Consider the following 15,778-nt stretch of genomic DNA (forward strand, 5'->3'; position numbering starts at 1 on the left):
CTCCCTGGGTGGTGATGCACTGACACGGGAGTGGTGACAGCCACTGTCCCTGTCACACACAGGGGGAGCAGCGCAGAGGAGCCTCACACAGATGTCACAAGCCAAAGTATCTCCTGGGAGAAGGATCTTTTGCCATAAAACCAGAAAAGCCTCCTCTTCTGTCTCACCCCTGATGGTGGGGCATTGAGATGATGAACCAGTTCTTAGGTTTTTTGAGTGTGTTGCCATTCATTGGATTTCAGTGACTTTGTTTTCAGTCACCTGATGTTTGTGGGACTCAGCTAGCGTGGCTGCAGGGGCAACGTCACCAGTCATTCTGGGTGACCTCCCATCCCAAAGCCATTGCAGCAGTTGTTACCCTGGGCATTGGCAGCTCTTCCCAGTCCTCAGCACGTGCTGATGCCTTGGCTTGTGTCTCCTGCTTGTCCCCAGCACCTGTCCCTCCTCTGTTCTTTGGGAGTCACGACCACACACTTCCACATCGCTTAGTTAATTTTAGGATGGAACATGTGGGCTGGATTAAGCCGAATCCTGGGACATAAAACACAGCCCCCTTCTGTGAGGATTGCTGGCAGGGAGATGAGGTTTTTCATGTACACCAGGGTAGCTTTCTCCTCCGTAACGCCATCCAGTGGAAATACATTGTACTCAAGTCTTTTATATCCTAAAATTATGTGAAAGTTGGACCATGTTGACTGTTACCTCAATGTGCTGTAACATAAAAGCACCAAGTATGACAAAATACAGCTTGTTTGTGCCAGGTTGTGACCTGCACAGGACATTTAACCAAGTGCTTCTGTTATTACAAGCGAGGGAGGTTTGCACCAGGATGAGGCGGATGGAAGAGGAGACTGCAAGGGGATGATGCTCCCCAATGCCTGTCAGCCCTGGCACATGGAAGCTTGTGTGTGGAATGAGCTTTCTGGGCGTGACAAGCCCTTACATGAAGTGCTGGGAGCTTGTTCCCACGCTGCCGGTGCCCCGAGGGAATTCGGGGGGGTTACAGGTTTTTTTTATGGGGCACCAGCAGCCCCTGGGTGCCACACCACTGTGGCTGTGTTACGCACCCCGGACAGCGCTGGGAATTAATCCGTGCCGCGGGCATTTTGGGGTGTTTTTTTTCTTTGTTTCTTCGTTTTGTTTCTTATTCTTTTCTGTTTCGAACAATCCCCGGACGCGCCGGGTGCGGGCACGTGCAGGCTGCGCCCTCCCTTCCGCGCATGCGCGGCCACCCCTCCGCCCGCGCGACCCGCCTGGAGGCGCCGCGCCTGCGCAATGCCGCGCCGTGACGTCCCGCCCGCGCGCCGGCGGGCGGGGGGCGGGGGGAGCGGGCGGGGGCAGGACGGGACCGGACGGCGCGGGCAGCGCGGAGCCCCGGCCCGGCCCCGGCGTCCGGCCCGGAATGCGCCGCAGCGCCCGGGAACATGGCCCGGCAGAGCCCGCCGCGCAACGGCGTCGGCGGCCACGGTACGCGCTGGGCCCGGCGGGCGGGGGGCGGTGGCTCCGCTGAGGGGGCGGGGGCTGGAGCGCCCCCTGTGGGAGCGGCGGCGCCCCCTGGCGGCGGGGCGGGGCCGGTGCCGCTCTCGCCCCGGCGGGAGAACCGGGGGTGTCCCGGGGGATCCGGGCGGGCCCGGGGCCCGAGCGAAGGGCCCGGCCCGCTCCGCGGCTCTGTGGCCGCCGCGGGCTCGGGCGGGCGGGAGCGGCCGGGCGCGGCTGGCGCTGCCTGAGCCGAGCCGGGTCCCCGGGCGCTCTCGGCAGTGAGCGGGGGCTCTGCGGCAGCGCCGGGGCTGGCCCGGCCTTGTGCCCAGTGGCCGCAGCGCTGCTCCTTGCGCTGCCTTTGGCTGCAGGAGCACCGACAGACCCGCCCGGGATTGGGACTGGCCAGTCCGAGTTTCGGGACAATAAAAACCCCGCACCCTCAGCTCCAAGTATGAACCTGCCAGTTAAGGTCTTCTGCCTGCACAAAACATGTTTTTGAAATACTTTTTTTTTTTTTAATACTTGCAGCTCTACCTTTGAAAAGTGTAAACGTTGGGGTATTTGTCAGTAAGCCTGAGAGGAGGAGCCCGCAAGACGTTCTCCCTCCTCCCCACTACTCCTCAAGTTCTTTGTGTGTGAACAGGAGTTTTGTCTCCCATAGGCTTTGTCTTCTCCTTCCCGAGACGTCGGGATATGACAGCCCAGTGTGTGGCAGGGGATTGGGAACAACTGGGGGTGGGGAACTGGCTGGGAATAGGGAACCGGACGAGCTGAGCTGGCTTCTGTTGTGCAAATAACTCTGCTTGCTCAAGGGGCGGGAAAGGAAATAAAAGGAAACTGTGGTGGCTGGGTAAGCGATAGGAGATTCAATGTTACCAGGAACTTGGAATTCGGAGGGAGGTGGAGCTCTGTCCTAGGCTGTCACAGCTTGTTTTGATCCAAGAAGTGTTTAAAAAGGGTCTTTGAGAGGGAACAGCATCCATTGCTCGACCTACTTTATCGCCCGTGTGCGTGAGCAGCCTGGCGACCCGCCGGCTCCCTCTGGACCCCGCGGAGAGCGGCACTTCCAGCCAGGATCTCGCAGGGAGAGGGCCAGGGCAGTGCTGAGGTGCCACGTGGGCAGAGAACGAGCTCCCTGATCGCTGCCGGGAGGGCGCGGCCTTGGGAAACAGCTGTTTCTCCATCGGAATCCTTTTAATTCCTCCCACCCCAAACCCTATTTGGACACGTCCCTTTATCGAGCGAATCCCGTTTGGAGCCTAAGAGTCGTTGCATCTGTGGGAAAAGCCTTTGGGGAGAGGCAGTGTTTGTGGCCTCATCCTGTGCTCCAGCCTCGCAGCTGCTCAGCAAGAGCCTCCTTGCTGGGAACTCCTCCGGTGTGGGATATCGGTGTGGGATATCGGGTGGCTCTCGGCCGCCTCTCTCCTTCCTCACATGAGGCAGCGGTGACAAATTCCACCATGTGGTGTGAAATAGTGTCCCTTCTCCGCTCCCTGGGCAGCACTCTCATGTCCTGTAAGTGTGTCTATCCCCAGCACCGTGTGCTTTGTGTGTCACCCCTTTCCCCCTCCCTGCCCCGAGTTCCTGTGCTCCTCAAAACAGTGGGAATTGTTTTCTGCTGGCTAAGCTGTGTGTACTGGTAGCTGGCAAGTTTGTGTTTGTTGGAAGAGAAGTCAACATGCTCGTGACTGGTTAACTCTGGTATAACGATGTCCTTTCTTGTGTCTGTGGAAATGCTCAGGCTTCTCCCTAGGATGGCTGAACCCGGGAGTCAGTAGGAACACAGTTTTGGGAGCGCTGTCCTAATCTTTTTAGAACACTTCCCTAAGTCCTGCTCTTAGGAAACAGTTGACACCTGAGCTGGCAGCCACGTCAGAGGGCAAACAGTTGCAGGATGGCTTTGCAGGGCTGTCCCTGTCCCGCATGGAGCTGTGATCCGCTGGGGAAGAGGGAGCTGAGGCCGTTTGGGCAGTGCTGGTGGCTCCCATGTCAGGAGGAGCAGCGTTGGCCTCCCACAGGGGTTCATAAGGAAGCAGTTCCGGGCTGGCTATGAGGTGCCCCCGATGCTGAGCCTGCAGAGATGGGAACACTCAGCTGGAGAGTCACCGCCAGGGTCAGTCCTGGCCCGGCAGGGCATGTGACAGTGACAACTGCCCTGTGTCATCTCCCTTGTGTGTGTGACATTGTTGTGAGTGGCTGTTACTCGCTGGCGCCGTGTGCAGGCGCTGCCTGTCAGTTCCCATCTCTGTGATCTCCCTGCAGACTTCGATGCTAAGAAGAAAAGAAAGGTGGCAGAGATTTACCAGGCTCTGAACAGTGACCCCATCGATGTGGCGGCGCTGAGGCGGATGGCGATCAGCGAGGGCGGGCTCCTCACGGATGAGATCCGGTGCAAAGTGTGGCCAAAGCTGCTCAGTGTCAACACAGACGACCTGCCCCCTCCTCCAGGTGCGGAACACACTCGGGTGCTTGGGAAGAACGGCCCGGTGACCTTTGTCACCAGAGGAAGGACTTGCTTTCTGACCTGCCTTTTCCCTGCGTGTGCTGGTGTGTTTCCCAGCAAGCTCATGTGAAAAGGGCACTCACTGCAGCGTGAACGCAGTGTCGTATGTAAACAGCAGGCTTGGAAAAGACTTCCTAAAAGCAACATTTGTTACCTTTAGTGACAGCAACGGAAATCAACTGTGGATGCGGTCAGCGTGGCCAGCATTAACTGGCATGTGTGAGTTCACCTAGAGCAGAAAAATCAGACCTACTTTGTGTTGCTCCCATGGAGAGGTGGCTGTGCTGAGCCCTGGCTTGGCCAAAATCCTCCTGAGGTGTCTCTCCCAGGAAGCAGTGTGTTGCATGAAGCATGTCAGTGTTTGACCGGAGCAGATGCAGGGAAAATGACCTTCCTGGTGAAATAACCACATGGTTTTTAAACCTTAGCAATGCAGGAGCTCCTGTAGCTTTTACAGTTGCTGCCCCCAGGACAGATTTTGTTGTTGTTCCTGAATCTGTGGCCATCTGGAGGCTTGCCTTCACCTCAATCAAGAGCTGGGTGACATTAGGGGTGATGTGAGGTGACCAGAGCTGCTGGAAGACAACGTTTAACTTCACATGATCACATAGACAGAATTTGCTGGCTCACTGAACTTTTCTGTTATAACTGTCTTAGCTACCCCTGGGTGGGGTTTTCTTCTGTATTGTTTCTGTTTAATAAATTATTAATTGTGGTCTCCACAGTTCATTTCCCTTCCTACTGCTGAGTATGCTTTGAATTGCACAGCAAAACTGTGGAGCAGGGATGTTCCCGGGAATGCTGGGAGTGCTGTCAGTTTAAGCATTTTAACATGTGGTGTTTAAAGAAATAATTGTCTGGTTTGCTGTTGGTGTCAGAGTGTGTGGCAGCGCGAGTGTGGGGACGGGGCTGGTGTGTGACATGATGAAAGGGTGTTGGGGGGGGTGCAGCCTCATCCTCCTGGCTCCCTCACCCCTCTCTCTTCCCAGTTCCTTTGCACTGCTCAGTGTTAATCCTATTCCTGTTTTTCTCAGCAGGGAAGGAGCTGCGAGAGGACAACAAGGATTACCAGCAAGTGTTACTGGACGTGCGGCGATCCCTGCGCCGCTTCCCGCCAGGTGAGGGGGGATTCTGCTCTTCCCACTCTCTGGGGGCAAGATCAGTGCCAGGGGGCTCCTCCTGGCTCAGACTTCACTGGGAGGCTGCAGAAGGTGACACTCCATTGCTCCAAAAGCCTGACTTCTAGAAAGCCGTTTCCTTGTGAGCTCGCAGCAGCTGCTTCTTGCAGTGGAGCCCTTCTGCAGCCATCGGTTTCCTTCAGCTGCCTCTGCACAGATGGTTTTTGATGTGGCTTTTCCAACATTCCACTTCCCCTGCCCTGCTGAGCCCCTCTGCCAACAGGCTGCTACCAGCAGACAGTTGCAGCACAGAGGGTTCAGATCCTGTGTGGATCCTGCACAGATCCTGCCCCCCTCACCAGCTGAAATTAGGACAGATGGAGAAACGTGTCCTTGCTTCAGTTTATTTTAGCCATGGTCTAGCTCAGGGGCATGGAAGGCAGGTTTGTCAGTGCTTAGAACAATTCCTGCTGTAAAACAGCCTGAAAATCAGGTTCTTGCAGCAAATTTAATAGAACATTCAGAACATTCAGAACAAAACGGTTTTGCAGTTGTTTAATTCTAATGGGAGGCTGTTGCCTTTTTGTGTTATTTATAAAACATTGAATCCAGCAGCTCTCTGTGCAGAGCAGTCGTTATTTCTGGCCAGAATCTGCTTCCCCCTCCTGCCACTCTTATTTTGTGTAAACAGTTGATTCACTGTGGTTCTCTTGCAAGCGTGGATGTTGTGTGCAGGCCTGATTCCTGAAGGCTCTGCTCCTACGGATTTTTCTGCCCTTGAATGGCAGCCTCCTGACTATTTTTAGCCGCATCAGTGAAGCAGAGGAAAAGGAGAACTTTGTCATTGCAGGATCTCCACTGGGACTCTCTGCTTGGCCTTTGGGCATTTTATCTGTTGACAAGGACTGCCAGAAACTGGCTGCAGCTGTGCAGGACAGGAACAATGTTTTCCCTGCGACATCCTGTCCCTAAACACATGTTGTTGGCAGGGGATTGGTAGAAAGTTGTGCCGGTGGAGGCCTCGCGGTCTGATGCAGTTGGCACAGTTTCTGTGAAAATGGGTCCTGCTGAATTTTTTTCTAGAACTCCTGGGAAATTAAAAATGATTCAAATGTCCTCAGCAATGCTGGATGCACAGCTCAATTTGCTCTTCACAGCAGCACTGTACAAACATCAGTAAAATCTGCTCCCATCCTCCACGGTGGCTTCCTCGCAAGTAGGGCCTCTGCAGCTCTGAAGATTAAACACCTTAACCACTGGTTGACTTCCCCAGGCCAGCAGAGTTTTGGGAGGCAGGATTAGGGCTTGGGATACTTTTTCCTGCCAGTTTTACTGCCCCCTCCTGTGCAACACATCCCTCGGGATCCAGTGGGTTGGCAAATTCACAGGTGCTCTCCTTGCACACCACAGCCACCCTCGCTCCCACAGCAGGCACTGGTAGGTGGCACAGCTGTCCCACCTCTGCCTGGCACTGTCCCCACAGGGATGCCAGATGACCAGAGGGAAGGATTGCAGGAGGAGCTCATCGATATCATCCTCCACGTCCTCAAGCGCAACCCCCAGCTGCACTACTACCAGGGCTACCATGACATCGTGGTCACCTTCCTCCTGGTGGTGGGGGACAGGCTGGCCACAGCGCTGGTGGAAAAGCTCTCAACGCATCATCTCAGGTACTCAGCGGGAGGAGAGGAGCCACCTGCGTGTCCCCAGGCTGTGGGAACACCTGTGCAGGTGGAGCTGGCCTGGAAGGGGAACTGGGAAGGCAGAGCCTTGGGTTAAAGCAGTTGCCTGTCATGCCTGTACCCGGAGGGGTGCTGTGAGAGCAACCTGACCACAGGACAGCACGTGGCTTTACAGGGAGCTGTGCCCTGGGGAAGGGATAATTGAAGGCTGTCAGTTAATTTGTAGCATCTCTTGGAGCTGGAAAAGCCAACTGACATGCATTATTCATGGCTCCCTGGCTGTCAGGGCCTCTCCACGTCCTGGGGGCTGGCTCAGCACCGTGCCTCCCACTTGTCCTTGCACAGCCCTGGGCAGTGTGGTCTGTACCTGGGCAGTGTCCCTGCTATTTGTGCACTGAAATGAAAGCAAGCTTCCATCTGGGAGGTGTGGTTTGGAGGGATTTTCCCTCCTCTCCCAGGCAGGGAGTCAGGTTTTGGGTGTTGGAAGGGCTTTACAGTTCATGTGTGCGCTGAAGCAAAATAAGAATTGTCAGCTGACAACAGTGTGATGGTCTGGATGTCTGGATCTGCATTCTCTGTGCAGGTCAGCCCTGTGAGTCCCAGACAAGCAGGAAGGAGGCTGTCCCAAAGAGACAGAATTCCTTGGGGCCGGGGGCCACCTTGCCATCAAGGCTGTTTATTGCACTTACATTTATTTTCCTTCTGCTGCCTCCCTGGAGGGAGAGCTCGCTGCCGTGGTTGCTTGACGAAGCTTCTTTTAAATCTTTCCTCAGGGATTTTATGGACCCAACGATGGATAATACCAAGCACATTTTAAATTATCTGATGCCCATCATAGACCAGGTGAACCCTGAGGTGCACGACTTCATGCAGAGGTACACAGACCTTCCCTCAGAGCCTCCTGGGTTTTGGGTTACCACCACAGTGGCTTCCTCAGGGAGTCAACAACTGTTCCACAGCCAATAGTGACACTCCAGAGCTGTGTGGCACTTCATTTCAGAGCAGACCCAAACCTGTGCTGCCTGTATGGAGGGTTTTTATGTGGTACCATCTTCATCCCAGTGGTCTGCAGTCCATATTGGAAAGGCTGGGGAATTTGGGGAGAGTGTTGTCCAAAGTGCCACAACCACTTCATATGTCCACTTGTGTGGCTGGTAGGACCTTGGTGTAGTTCATTGCTAGTTTTGTGGATGATTCCCAGGTTTTGCATTAGGGACTCACAAGTGTTGTCTGGGCAGATCAAAGCAGAAGCAGGAAGGTGAGTAGGAAGAGTCAGTCCGGAGCCCTTTGTTTCCAGGCTGACCTAACGGTCCTCTCTCTCCGCAGTGCGGAGGTGGGAACCATCTTTGCTCTCAGCTGGCTGATCACCTGGTTTGGCCACGTTCTGTCTGACTTCCGGCACGTCGTGCGATTATATGACTTCTTCCTGGCTTGCCACCCGCTGATGCCCATTTATTTTGCTGCTGTGGTAGGTATTGTTGGAAAGGGTCAGGGATTAACTGCGCCGTTCTGAGGCGGTGGGAGTTTGGGGCTGCACAGGGGGGCTGGCAAACCCAGTGCTGGTGATGGCAGAGGGCAAGTGGGATCCTGGGGAACTTGGAGCAGCCTGGAGGTGTCCAGATGTGCAGACTGGGACAACAGATTCAGTGCCATGGAGGCAGCGTGTCATAGCGTTTTTCTTTGCTTTCATATGCTTGCCCTGCTTCTGGGCACATGCTGCCTGGCTGGAGACAGCCCTGCATTGTGCATCCATCTTCCCATCCTCCTATGGGGGATCCAAACCTCTGAGGGCAAATTGTGGAGTCAAGCCCTGCTGAGGTTCTGCCTGTGGCTCTGGCCTGCCAACAACAGGCTCTGCTCAGCAGACAGACCTAACTGTCCTGAAAGAGGCTTTCCATGGTCTCAGAGTCTAAGGAAAGGTTTGGCATTTCTCTTCCCAACCAGTTAATGCTTCACTGCAGTGTGTCCTCTTGAAGAAGGTCTTTCAGCTGGAAGTGAAATGTTTTTCTCTTCTGGCTCTGAAACAAGTGCCAGCGTGTGCCAAGGAGTTGTCCCCATTTCCTCATCTGTCCTCACTCCTCTCTGCAGATCGTGCTGCACAGGCAGCAGGAAGTTCTGGAGTGCGAGTGTGACATGGCCTCTGTCCACCACCTCCTGTCCCAGATCCCACAGGACCTTCCTTACGAGTCTCTGATCAGCAAAGCTGGAGACCTTTTTGTCCAGTTCCCACCATCTGAACTCGCCAAGGAGGCAGCTCAGCAGCAGGCGGAACGGTGAGTGCCAGCCAACCCCTGTGTTCCCTACATCCCCTTGCCAGGTCTTGCTTCCTCATGGAGATCTTCCTCCCTGGCTGGAGGCTGGTCCCTGAGGCGAGCTGGGGACACTGTTTAACCTGTTCCTCCTCTTGCAGAACTGCGGCTTCCACTTTTAAGGACTTTGAGTTGGCATCAGTGCAGCAGAGACCAGACACTGTGTTGAGGCAGCGCTTCAGGGAGCGGCTCCGGGGGGAGGAGCGGCTCCGAGGGGAGGAGCGGACAAAATCCATCTTGACAAAGCCCCGGACCAACCGCTTTGTCAAGCTGGCAGTGATGGGGCTGACGGTGGCGCTGGGAGCAGCTGCCCTGGCCGTGGTGAAGAGTGCATTGGAGTGGGCACCTAAGTTTGAACTGCAGATTTTCCCCTGAATCCAGAGGAATGGCCTTCCCTGTCACGACGTCCTTCCCTGGTGGGGAGGGCTGATGTTTGATGGAGGACATGCCCGGAAATGACCTGCCTGAAGATTATTTTTTATTCTTGCTGCGTCCAGTGACACTTTTGGCCTTTGTGACAGAGACTGAGGGAACCAGCCTGGCAGGACGGTTCCCCACACCGTGCTCACCTTGTTCCCCTCTCCCCGTGCAGGGGTGAGCAGACAGGCACTGCCGCCGACCCGGGAAGAACCGGAGGTACGGACAAGTCTGGCTGTTCAGGCTGTGCTCAGGTGACTGTACAAAGGGAGAGCTGTGTGTGGGCTGTGCCGAAATGATCCTGCGTTCTCCACTGGGGAAGAGTGGTGGGAGTGAGAGCCTGCAAGAGAGTGTCCCAGCAGGGTTTGGCCTGGCTGTGTGCGTGTGTGGGGTTGAAGGGCTGTTGCACTGGTGAGGAACAGGGCAGCCCTTTGGCTCCTCATTGCTCCAGCATGCTCTGCAATCTGCCTTCAGCTTTGTTGGTGCTCCAGCCCTTCTCTGTCCTGTAGGCACCCTCTGAGTAGAGCCAAACCTTTCACACACCCCCATCAGCGCCATGCCATTAGCTTCTCTCCAGTGTGTAACACTCCCTGGCTCTTTTTGCTTCCTCATCTTTGCAGCCTGATCTGTTTATGGGAGAGGAGGGCAGGGGACAGGAGCAGACCTTAGCTCAGCTCTTGGGCACTGCCGCTCCTGTGCTGGCAGTACCATGATCTTATCTGGGATCAGTGAGGTGAGGCACAAGTGTGCTTGCCCTGCCAAGGCTGTGTGTTGTCATGTGCTAGGTCACATCACCACAAGTCTTAGTGGTACTGTGGACACATATTGCAGACTTCTTTACCAGCTCTGGAAGTGGGCACTAACATGGAGAAAGGCTTTTTCCACCTTGTGAAACACTTTGCACAGGATGGAAGTCATTTCAGTAGGAAATGTGTCATAAACCTCCCCCACAAGTTCATCAGGCTTCAGCATCACAGCCCTGTTGGCAGTCCCAGCACTCCCTGCCCTCCAAGCTAAGCAGCAAATCCTCCTAGAGAACTTGGTGTCCCACTGAGACAAAGCCAATAGGCACTATATGCCTCTACCTCTCCCCCAAGCTGCTAAACCTCCCTCAAGTGCCCTTACCTGTCCCTCACAGCTCCCTCCCGCTTCCCCATCATTGCTCTGTTGTGCCCAAAGCCATCTGTGCCGTGCCCAGGGGCTGCACACCTGAAAAGGAGGTGTTGGTTGAAGAGTTAAGGATTTGAGGATGGAGAAGGAAACTCATGCCCTGCAAAGCTCAGCACCCCCCTGTCCTACCCCACTGCCTGTTGGCCCATAACTGCCCTGGGTATGTTCTGGTTTGCCCCGTGAGCCCTCGCTCATGGAGGGGCTGTGCCTTTCTGGCCAGAGGGCAGGTGTGCAGTCGTCATTCCTGACCTGTGTTCCCATGAGGCTCTGAGCAGGAGTTCTCTTGCAGAACTTGCAGTTCTCTGTAGGTGAAATCTGGAGGGTATAAATCTGCCCTTGTCCAGGCAGGGCAGCAAGGCCTGTTCCTTCCTCTCCTCACTGGTGCCAGTGCCCATGGAGAGAGCCAGGGCTGGTCATGGGGCTCCTCATGGTGTGGCTGAAGGCAGAGCCCATTCTTGGCCCTCAGCACCCCCTGGAACACCAGAGCAGGACAGCGGGCTGGGTCACTTAGCACTTTAGAAACCGGTGGTGCAGGAGAGTGTGGTGACCTGGGGGTGCTGCTGGAAGGCCCAAGACTCCTCTGTACACTGCCCCGAAGGAGGGGATGGCTGGACCCCCCCGGGGGTAGCCCCTGCAGCCCCTCCACTCCCTGGCCATGATGCACTTTAGTTCTTGTGTTGTCCCCGGGGGAGGAAGGGCCTGGGAGGAGACAGTTGCTGTGGGTGCTTCACTTAACTCTGTACAAAGACTTACACACCCCGTGTAAATGCAGATTTCTACAAACCCTGAAACTGTAAAATAAACAGTTACTAAACACACTTCCTGCCCTCCCCTTGGCCGGGGCTGCCAGATCTGCTGTCGTGGCACCCTGTGGCCCAGAGCTGGCACCTTCTCCGTGGTGTCCAGGCCAGCTCTGCGTGTCCTCACACCCAGCAGCCCCATGGGAAGAGGAGCAGGAGCAGAGCCAAAGGGCACGTGCGTGCCCCGGTCACTGTTCTCCTTCCATCCGCCCACCTCTGGGCCAGCGCCAGGCCTTGTGTGTGTCACCAGCTCTCCGGGGTGTCCCCCCCCATCAGCAGCATGGGGCTGTAAATAGCTTGACCTCCCAGCCCCTCCTGCACCCCGGGCCGGGTGCCTGGCTGTGGGAGGAGATCCCGGGCACGGTGCCCACTTCCCAGGGCAGGCTCTGCTGAGCCGGGATGATGCAGCCGCTTTTGCCAGGCTGGGAGCGGGCTCGGCTGGATGGCTCGAGGCTGCTGGACATGCTGGTTATTTTTAGTTCCCTGTGCCTTCTCCGGGAGCAAGTTCCTCAGTAGTGCTGGGAACCCTTTGGGAGGGACATCCTTTGGGTAGTAGGGGGGAAGGAGGAGCAGTGACGAATTATGTGGCACCTTTGGGGTAGCCAAGAGGCCGCTGCCACATGAGTGAGAGCCAGGCAAGCAGCAGTGTGTGCATGTGCCTGTGCAGGCCATGCTGGACACCAGGAACTGGACACCTGGCCCTGCACAGTCCCAGACTTGGGTAAGGTCAGGAGGGCAATGGCAACAGGAGCTATGACCGTGGCTGGAGCAGCCTCACAGGACCTTCTGCTCCCAGTGGTGTCCCTGGGCAGGAGTTGGATCCCACAGCCAGGGATCCAAGCAAAGTCACCCCATGCTGGAGCATCACTGCCTGAGTGGGCACCACCCCGGGCAGGTGGGTGCAGCCTGCAGACTTGTGGGGTCATTGGGACACGGGCACCCCCCTGCACCTCTCCATCCCCCGGGGACAGCTTGTGGTCCCCAGCAGCGTCGGGGCCGTGGGAGGGGCTGGCGGTACCCGGGGATGCTCCGGGTTCTTCTTGTTGCCGTGGCAACAGCTGAGGGTGAGGGGGGGGGGGCGTGTGACGAAAGCGGCATGTGACCCCTTGCACCCCCCCATCCTCCCGGGCCCTGCTGCGGGACCAGATTAGCGACCCTGGTCCCCTCCCTCCCCTGTGCCCCCGGTGTCCCCACCCAGCCCCTTCCCCCTGGCTGAACGGAGTCGGGGGCGCTGTCGGGGTTGCCACACACACACGTGGGTGGGGCTGTGTGTGCACATGCACATACGTGCACATATATGCACATGCTCACACTGCTCCCAGGGACACCCATCCCACTCTGACTGATGAGGGTGAAAACCCCCACCCCGTGTGGGAGCCCATGGGAACCCGGGCTCAGGGTGACATGCTGGGAGCCAGATGCTGGCCACTGGGAATCCCACATCTCCCTGGGGACCTCCCATACCCCTGGGAACCCCAAATTCTCCTGTGAGGGGGTGAGTTGGCACAGAAGGAGACAGAGCCATGGGGAGCAGACCAACACACTTTATTCCATAATCACAACAGTCAGGATAACCGTTAGCCGAGGTTCTGTTCCGCAGAGCAAGAGTCGGCCACGTCACACCCCCGGATGGGGTCACGACTGCCCCTCAGCTAAAATCCTATTTCTCCAAGACAACAGACACAGGGACCCTTCACTAACACGACACTACAAAGGTGACCCCGAGCGCTGGCGCCCGTCCGCAGGCTGCGCTGGGGCCCCGCCAGCTCCGGGGACCCCCGGCCCGCTCGGCCGCCACCGGGGCGGCTGCTTCCTGAGAGAGGTTTGGTTTATTTTTATTATTACTATCATTATTACTATTTATTATTATTATTATTATTCGCTTTGTCTGGAGTGATGACGGGATGTCGCACGCGCACGCACACACGCTCGCACACGCATGCCAGCCAGCACCGGGCAGCGGGGAGGCGGGGGCGCAGCGGGAGGGGGCCGCACGCTGGGGGGGTCTCTAAGCACTACAACCACACGGCACAGAAAATCCACCACTGTCCACGACGGTTCTCCCTGACAAACACACCCGGCGAGACTCGAGGAAGGGGACAGGGGGGACGGGGACAAAGCAGATGGTGTTGTGCTTGCAGCCGGGAAGGGGAGGCCCCGGCGCTGGCTCCAGTTCTGGCACTGACCCAGAACCTGCTCCTGAGGAAACGTTTTGCCTGACAGTCTGTGGAGGGATCACCCCAGCTCAAGGGCGATGCACAGCATGCAGGGGACCACCGGGAGCCGTGTCCCCGCTGAGAATGGGAGCTGAGCCCTGAGCTGCAGGGTCAGCAAAGCACACATGTGATGCGAGACCCTCACTGTGGCCTCAGGCCTTGCTGGTACCTGGGGGCTTTGGCTTCCCCATGGTTGGGGATGGAGGGCAGGTGGCCGTCAGCCTCAGTGCCCTCCCTGAGAACCCCTGGTCATGACGTGGGGTGGCTGTGCACCCCAAGAAGGCACCGAGGTGCTGGGTGAGATCTGTGTGCGTCAGAGAGTCCTGGGGCTACTGGACCCCATGGGAACCCCAAACCCAGCTCACACATGGGAGGGGGCTTCGGGTGCTCCTGGCATGGGGTTGCCCGGGGGGTGGAAGGCAGAACCCCCCAAGTGGCAGTGAGGTGGGAGCAGGCTGCCGGAACCACGGCTGTCCCGGCGCTTATTTGGCTTTTCCACTTCTGTGGGGTGAGTCTGAGTCCGGTGGGGAACGGCCGGGGGGAAGGCAGGGAAGGGGATGCGCTCTATCCAGGGAACACGTGTCTGATGCGTGATGCCCGCCTGGCTCCGCAGGCTGGCACCGCACGGGGGTACCGAAACACCGTGGCTACTGCCAACACACACGCACAGCTACCGCTACACACCGACACATCTACACTGCTGATGGCTGGCTGACCATCGGGGGGGCCTCGAGGGGACCCCCAGGCCACCCAGGACTGGGCTGGGGGACACTGAGCATCCCAGCTGAAGGACCCAGGGACACGCCTCTCCCTGTGCTGCAGTGCCTATCCCAATGGCTGAGCCAGGGCCACCAGCACCTCCAGCAGTGGGGCCAGGCAGGTCCCTGACTCCAAGGCAGCCTGAGGGGATGCCAGGGCCTGGGAGGGGGATGTCCTTCACCTGGTCACAGCTCAATCCGGCCTGACAGCAACAGGCAGGCACGGGGTGACCTGTGACCGGGAGAACCAGCAGCCCCAAATCAGGGAGGCAGAGCCCCCAGAGAGCAGGTGTTCTGCTGCCCTCAGCACCTCACTGCCCAGGAGAGGTCTGAGGGGCTCCTACACACCCAGAGCTCCTGGGGAATCGGGGCCGTGGGGGATTGCACGGGCTGCTTCAAGCAGCGGTTGCTGCTGAACCCAGTACAGCTCCTCAGGACGCTGCCAGCCCCTACCACAGCCACGTCCCCACCCAGCACCACTGTACCCGAGCACAGCCCCTGCCCCCCCAACCACAGCCTGCGGCAGCCGCCGAGCCAGCACTGCAGCCACGTGCTCCCGGCAGTGGGAGGAGGCGGCTGTCGCAGGAAGGAGCCATTAGGAAAAGCAAAGAAAATCCCAGCTGGAGGAGCTGCTGCAGCAGCGCCTTCCCTGCCGGCATGTCCTTGCTCTCATCTCAGCCAGCAGCGGGGCTCAGCGTGGTGCTGTGTGGAGGAGCCCTGTGCCAGAGCATCGCCCACACCCCACACGCCCACTGATACCGGCTGCTGCTGGTCTTGGCCCCGTTTGGGTGGTTGCTTAAGGCAGATTTCCCTACAGCTGCCCTTTCCTGCCACCCTGCCCTTCCCTGCTGCTCCTTGCCATCCCAGCAGCACCACCCACCACAGCCGGGCATGGTGGGACCCTTCTCCACCAACCAAGGTGAGCCAGCCCAGAGCAGGTCCTACAGGGGCACCGGCTCCAAGGCTAAAAATGAGGGCTGGCTCCTTTGGAAAGGGCTCATCCCCACCAGGTTTTGGGTTGGCCCCGGGCACGGGCTCCCCCCATGGCACAGCCTCCCCTGCACAACTGCCTGGCGAGAGGAACAACACAGCCTCCCGCGCCCACGTGCGCGTCACGTGCGTGCAACTTCACTCTTCCCAAAGCAAGCGGCGGGGAGCGCACGCCACGGGGAAGGAGACGGTGCTGTGGGACACCGAACCCCCAAAAGCCAGGGATCCCCCATGAAACAGAGCATTGGGAAGGGAGAGCTTTGCATGGCTCGGCATCCCTCCCCAAGGGCTGCAACAAGGAAGAGGAGAAAAATTGAAGTCATGCGTTAAATGCAG

At 57.6% G+C, this 15,778-nt stretch overlaps 1 protein-coding gene across 4 annotated transcripts; it reads left to right on the forward strand.

Moving 5' to 3' along the window:
* Nucleotides 1-1,308: 1,308 nt before the first annotated feature.
* On the forward strand, nucleotides 1,309-11,496 carry TBC1D20 (TBC1 domain family member 20). 4 transcript variants are annotated; one of them, XM_051802950.1, is made up of 8 exons: nucleotides 1,309-1,467; nucleotides 3,742-3,927; nucleotides 5,017-5,100; nucleotides 6,584-6,770; nucleotides 7,556-7,657; nucleotides 8,109-8,250; nucleotides 8,871-9,055; nucleotides 9,193-11,496. In XM_051802950.1, the coding sequence occupies exons 1-8, from the start codon at nucleotides 1,425-1,427 to the stop codon at nucleotides 9,464-9,466; spliced, it is 1,203 nt and encodes a 400-aa protein (XP_051658910.1). In that variant the 5' UTR covers nucleotides 1,309-1,424; the 3' UTR covers nucleotides 9,467-11,496. The 4 variants fall into 4 exon arrangements, with proteins under 4 accessions (XP_051658910.1, XP_051658911.1, XP_051658908.1 ...); XM_051802951.1 differs by having other exon boundaries at nucleotides 5,020-5,100; XM_051802948.1 differs by lacking the exon at nucleotides 1,309-1,467 and adding an exon at nucleotides 1,968-2,994.
* The last annotated feature ends 4,282 nt before the right edge of the window (nucleotides 11,497-15,778 follow it).

This window comes from Manacus candei, unplaced genomic scaffold (genome assembly GCF_025592945.1).
Source record: "Manacus candei isolate 608988 ecotype Guabito, Panama unplaced genomic scaffold, ASM2559294v1 h1tg000057l, whole genome shotgun sequence".
In the NCBI taxonomy this organism is placed as follows: Eukaryota; Metazoa; Chordata; class Aves; order Passeriformes; family Pipridae; genus Manacus; species Manacus candei.

Bases quoted from the DNA above. Each gene is read 5' to 3' on its own strand.
- TBC1D20 (XM_051802948.1), top strand. From the start codon at position 2,940: ATGTGGTGTGAAATAGTGTCCCTTCTCCGCTCCCTGGGCAGCACTCTC. The intron at 2,995-3,741 runs GTAAGTGTGTCT...ATCTCCCTGCAG, and splicing joins GGGCAGCACTCTCATGTCCT to ACTTCGATGCTAAGAAGAAA. The intron at 7,658-8,108 runs GTACACAGACCT...CTCTCTCCGCAG, and splicing joins GTGCACGACTTCATGCAGAG to TGCGGAGGTGGGAACCATCT.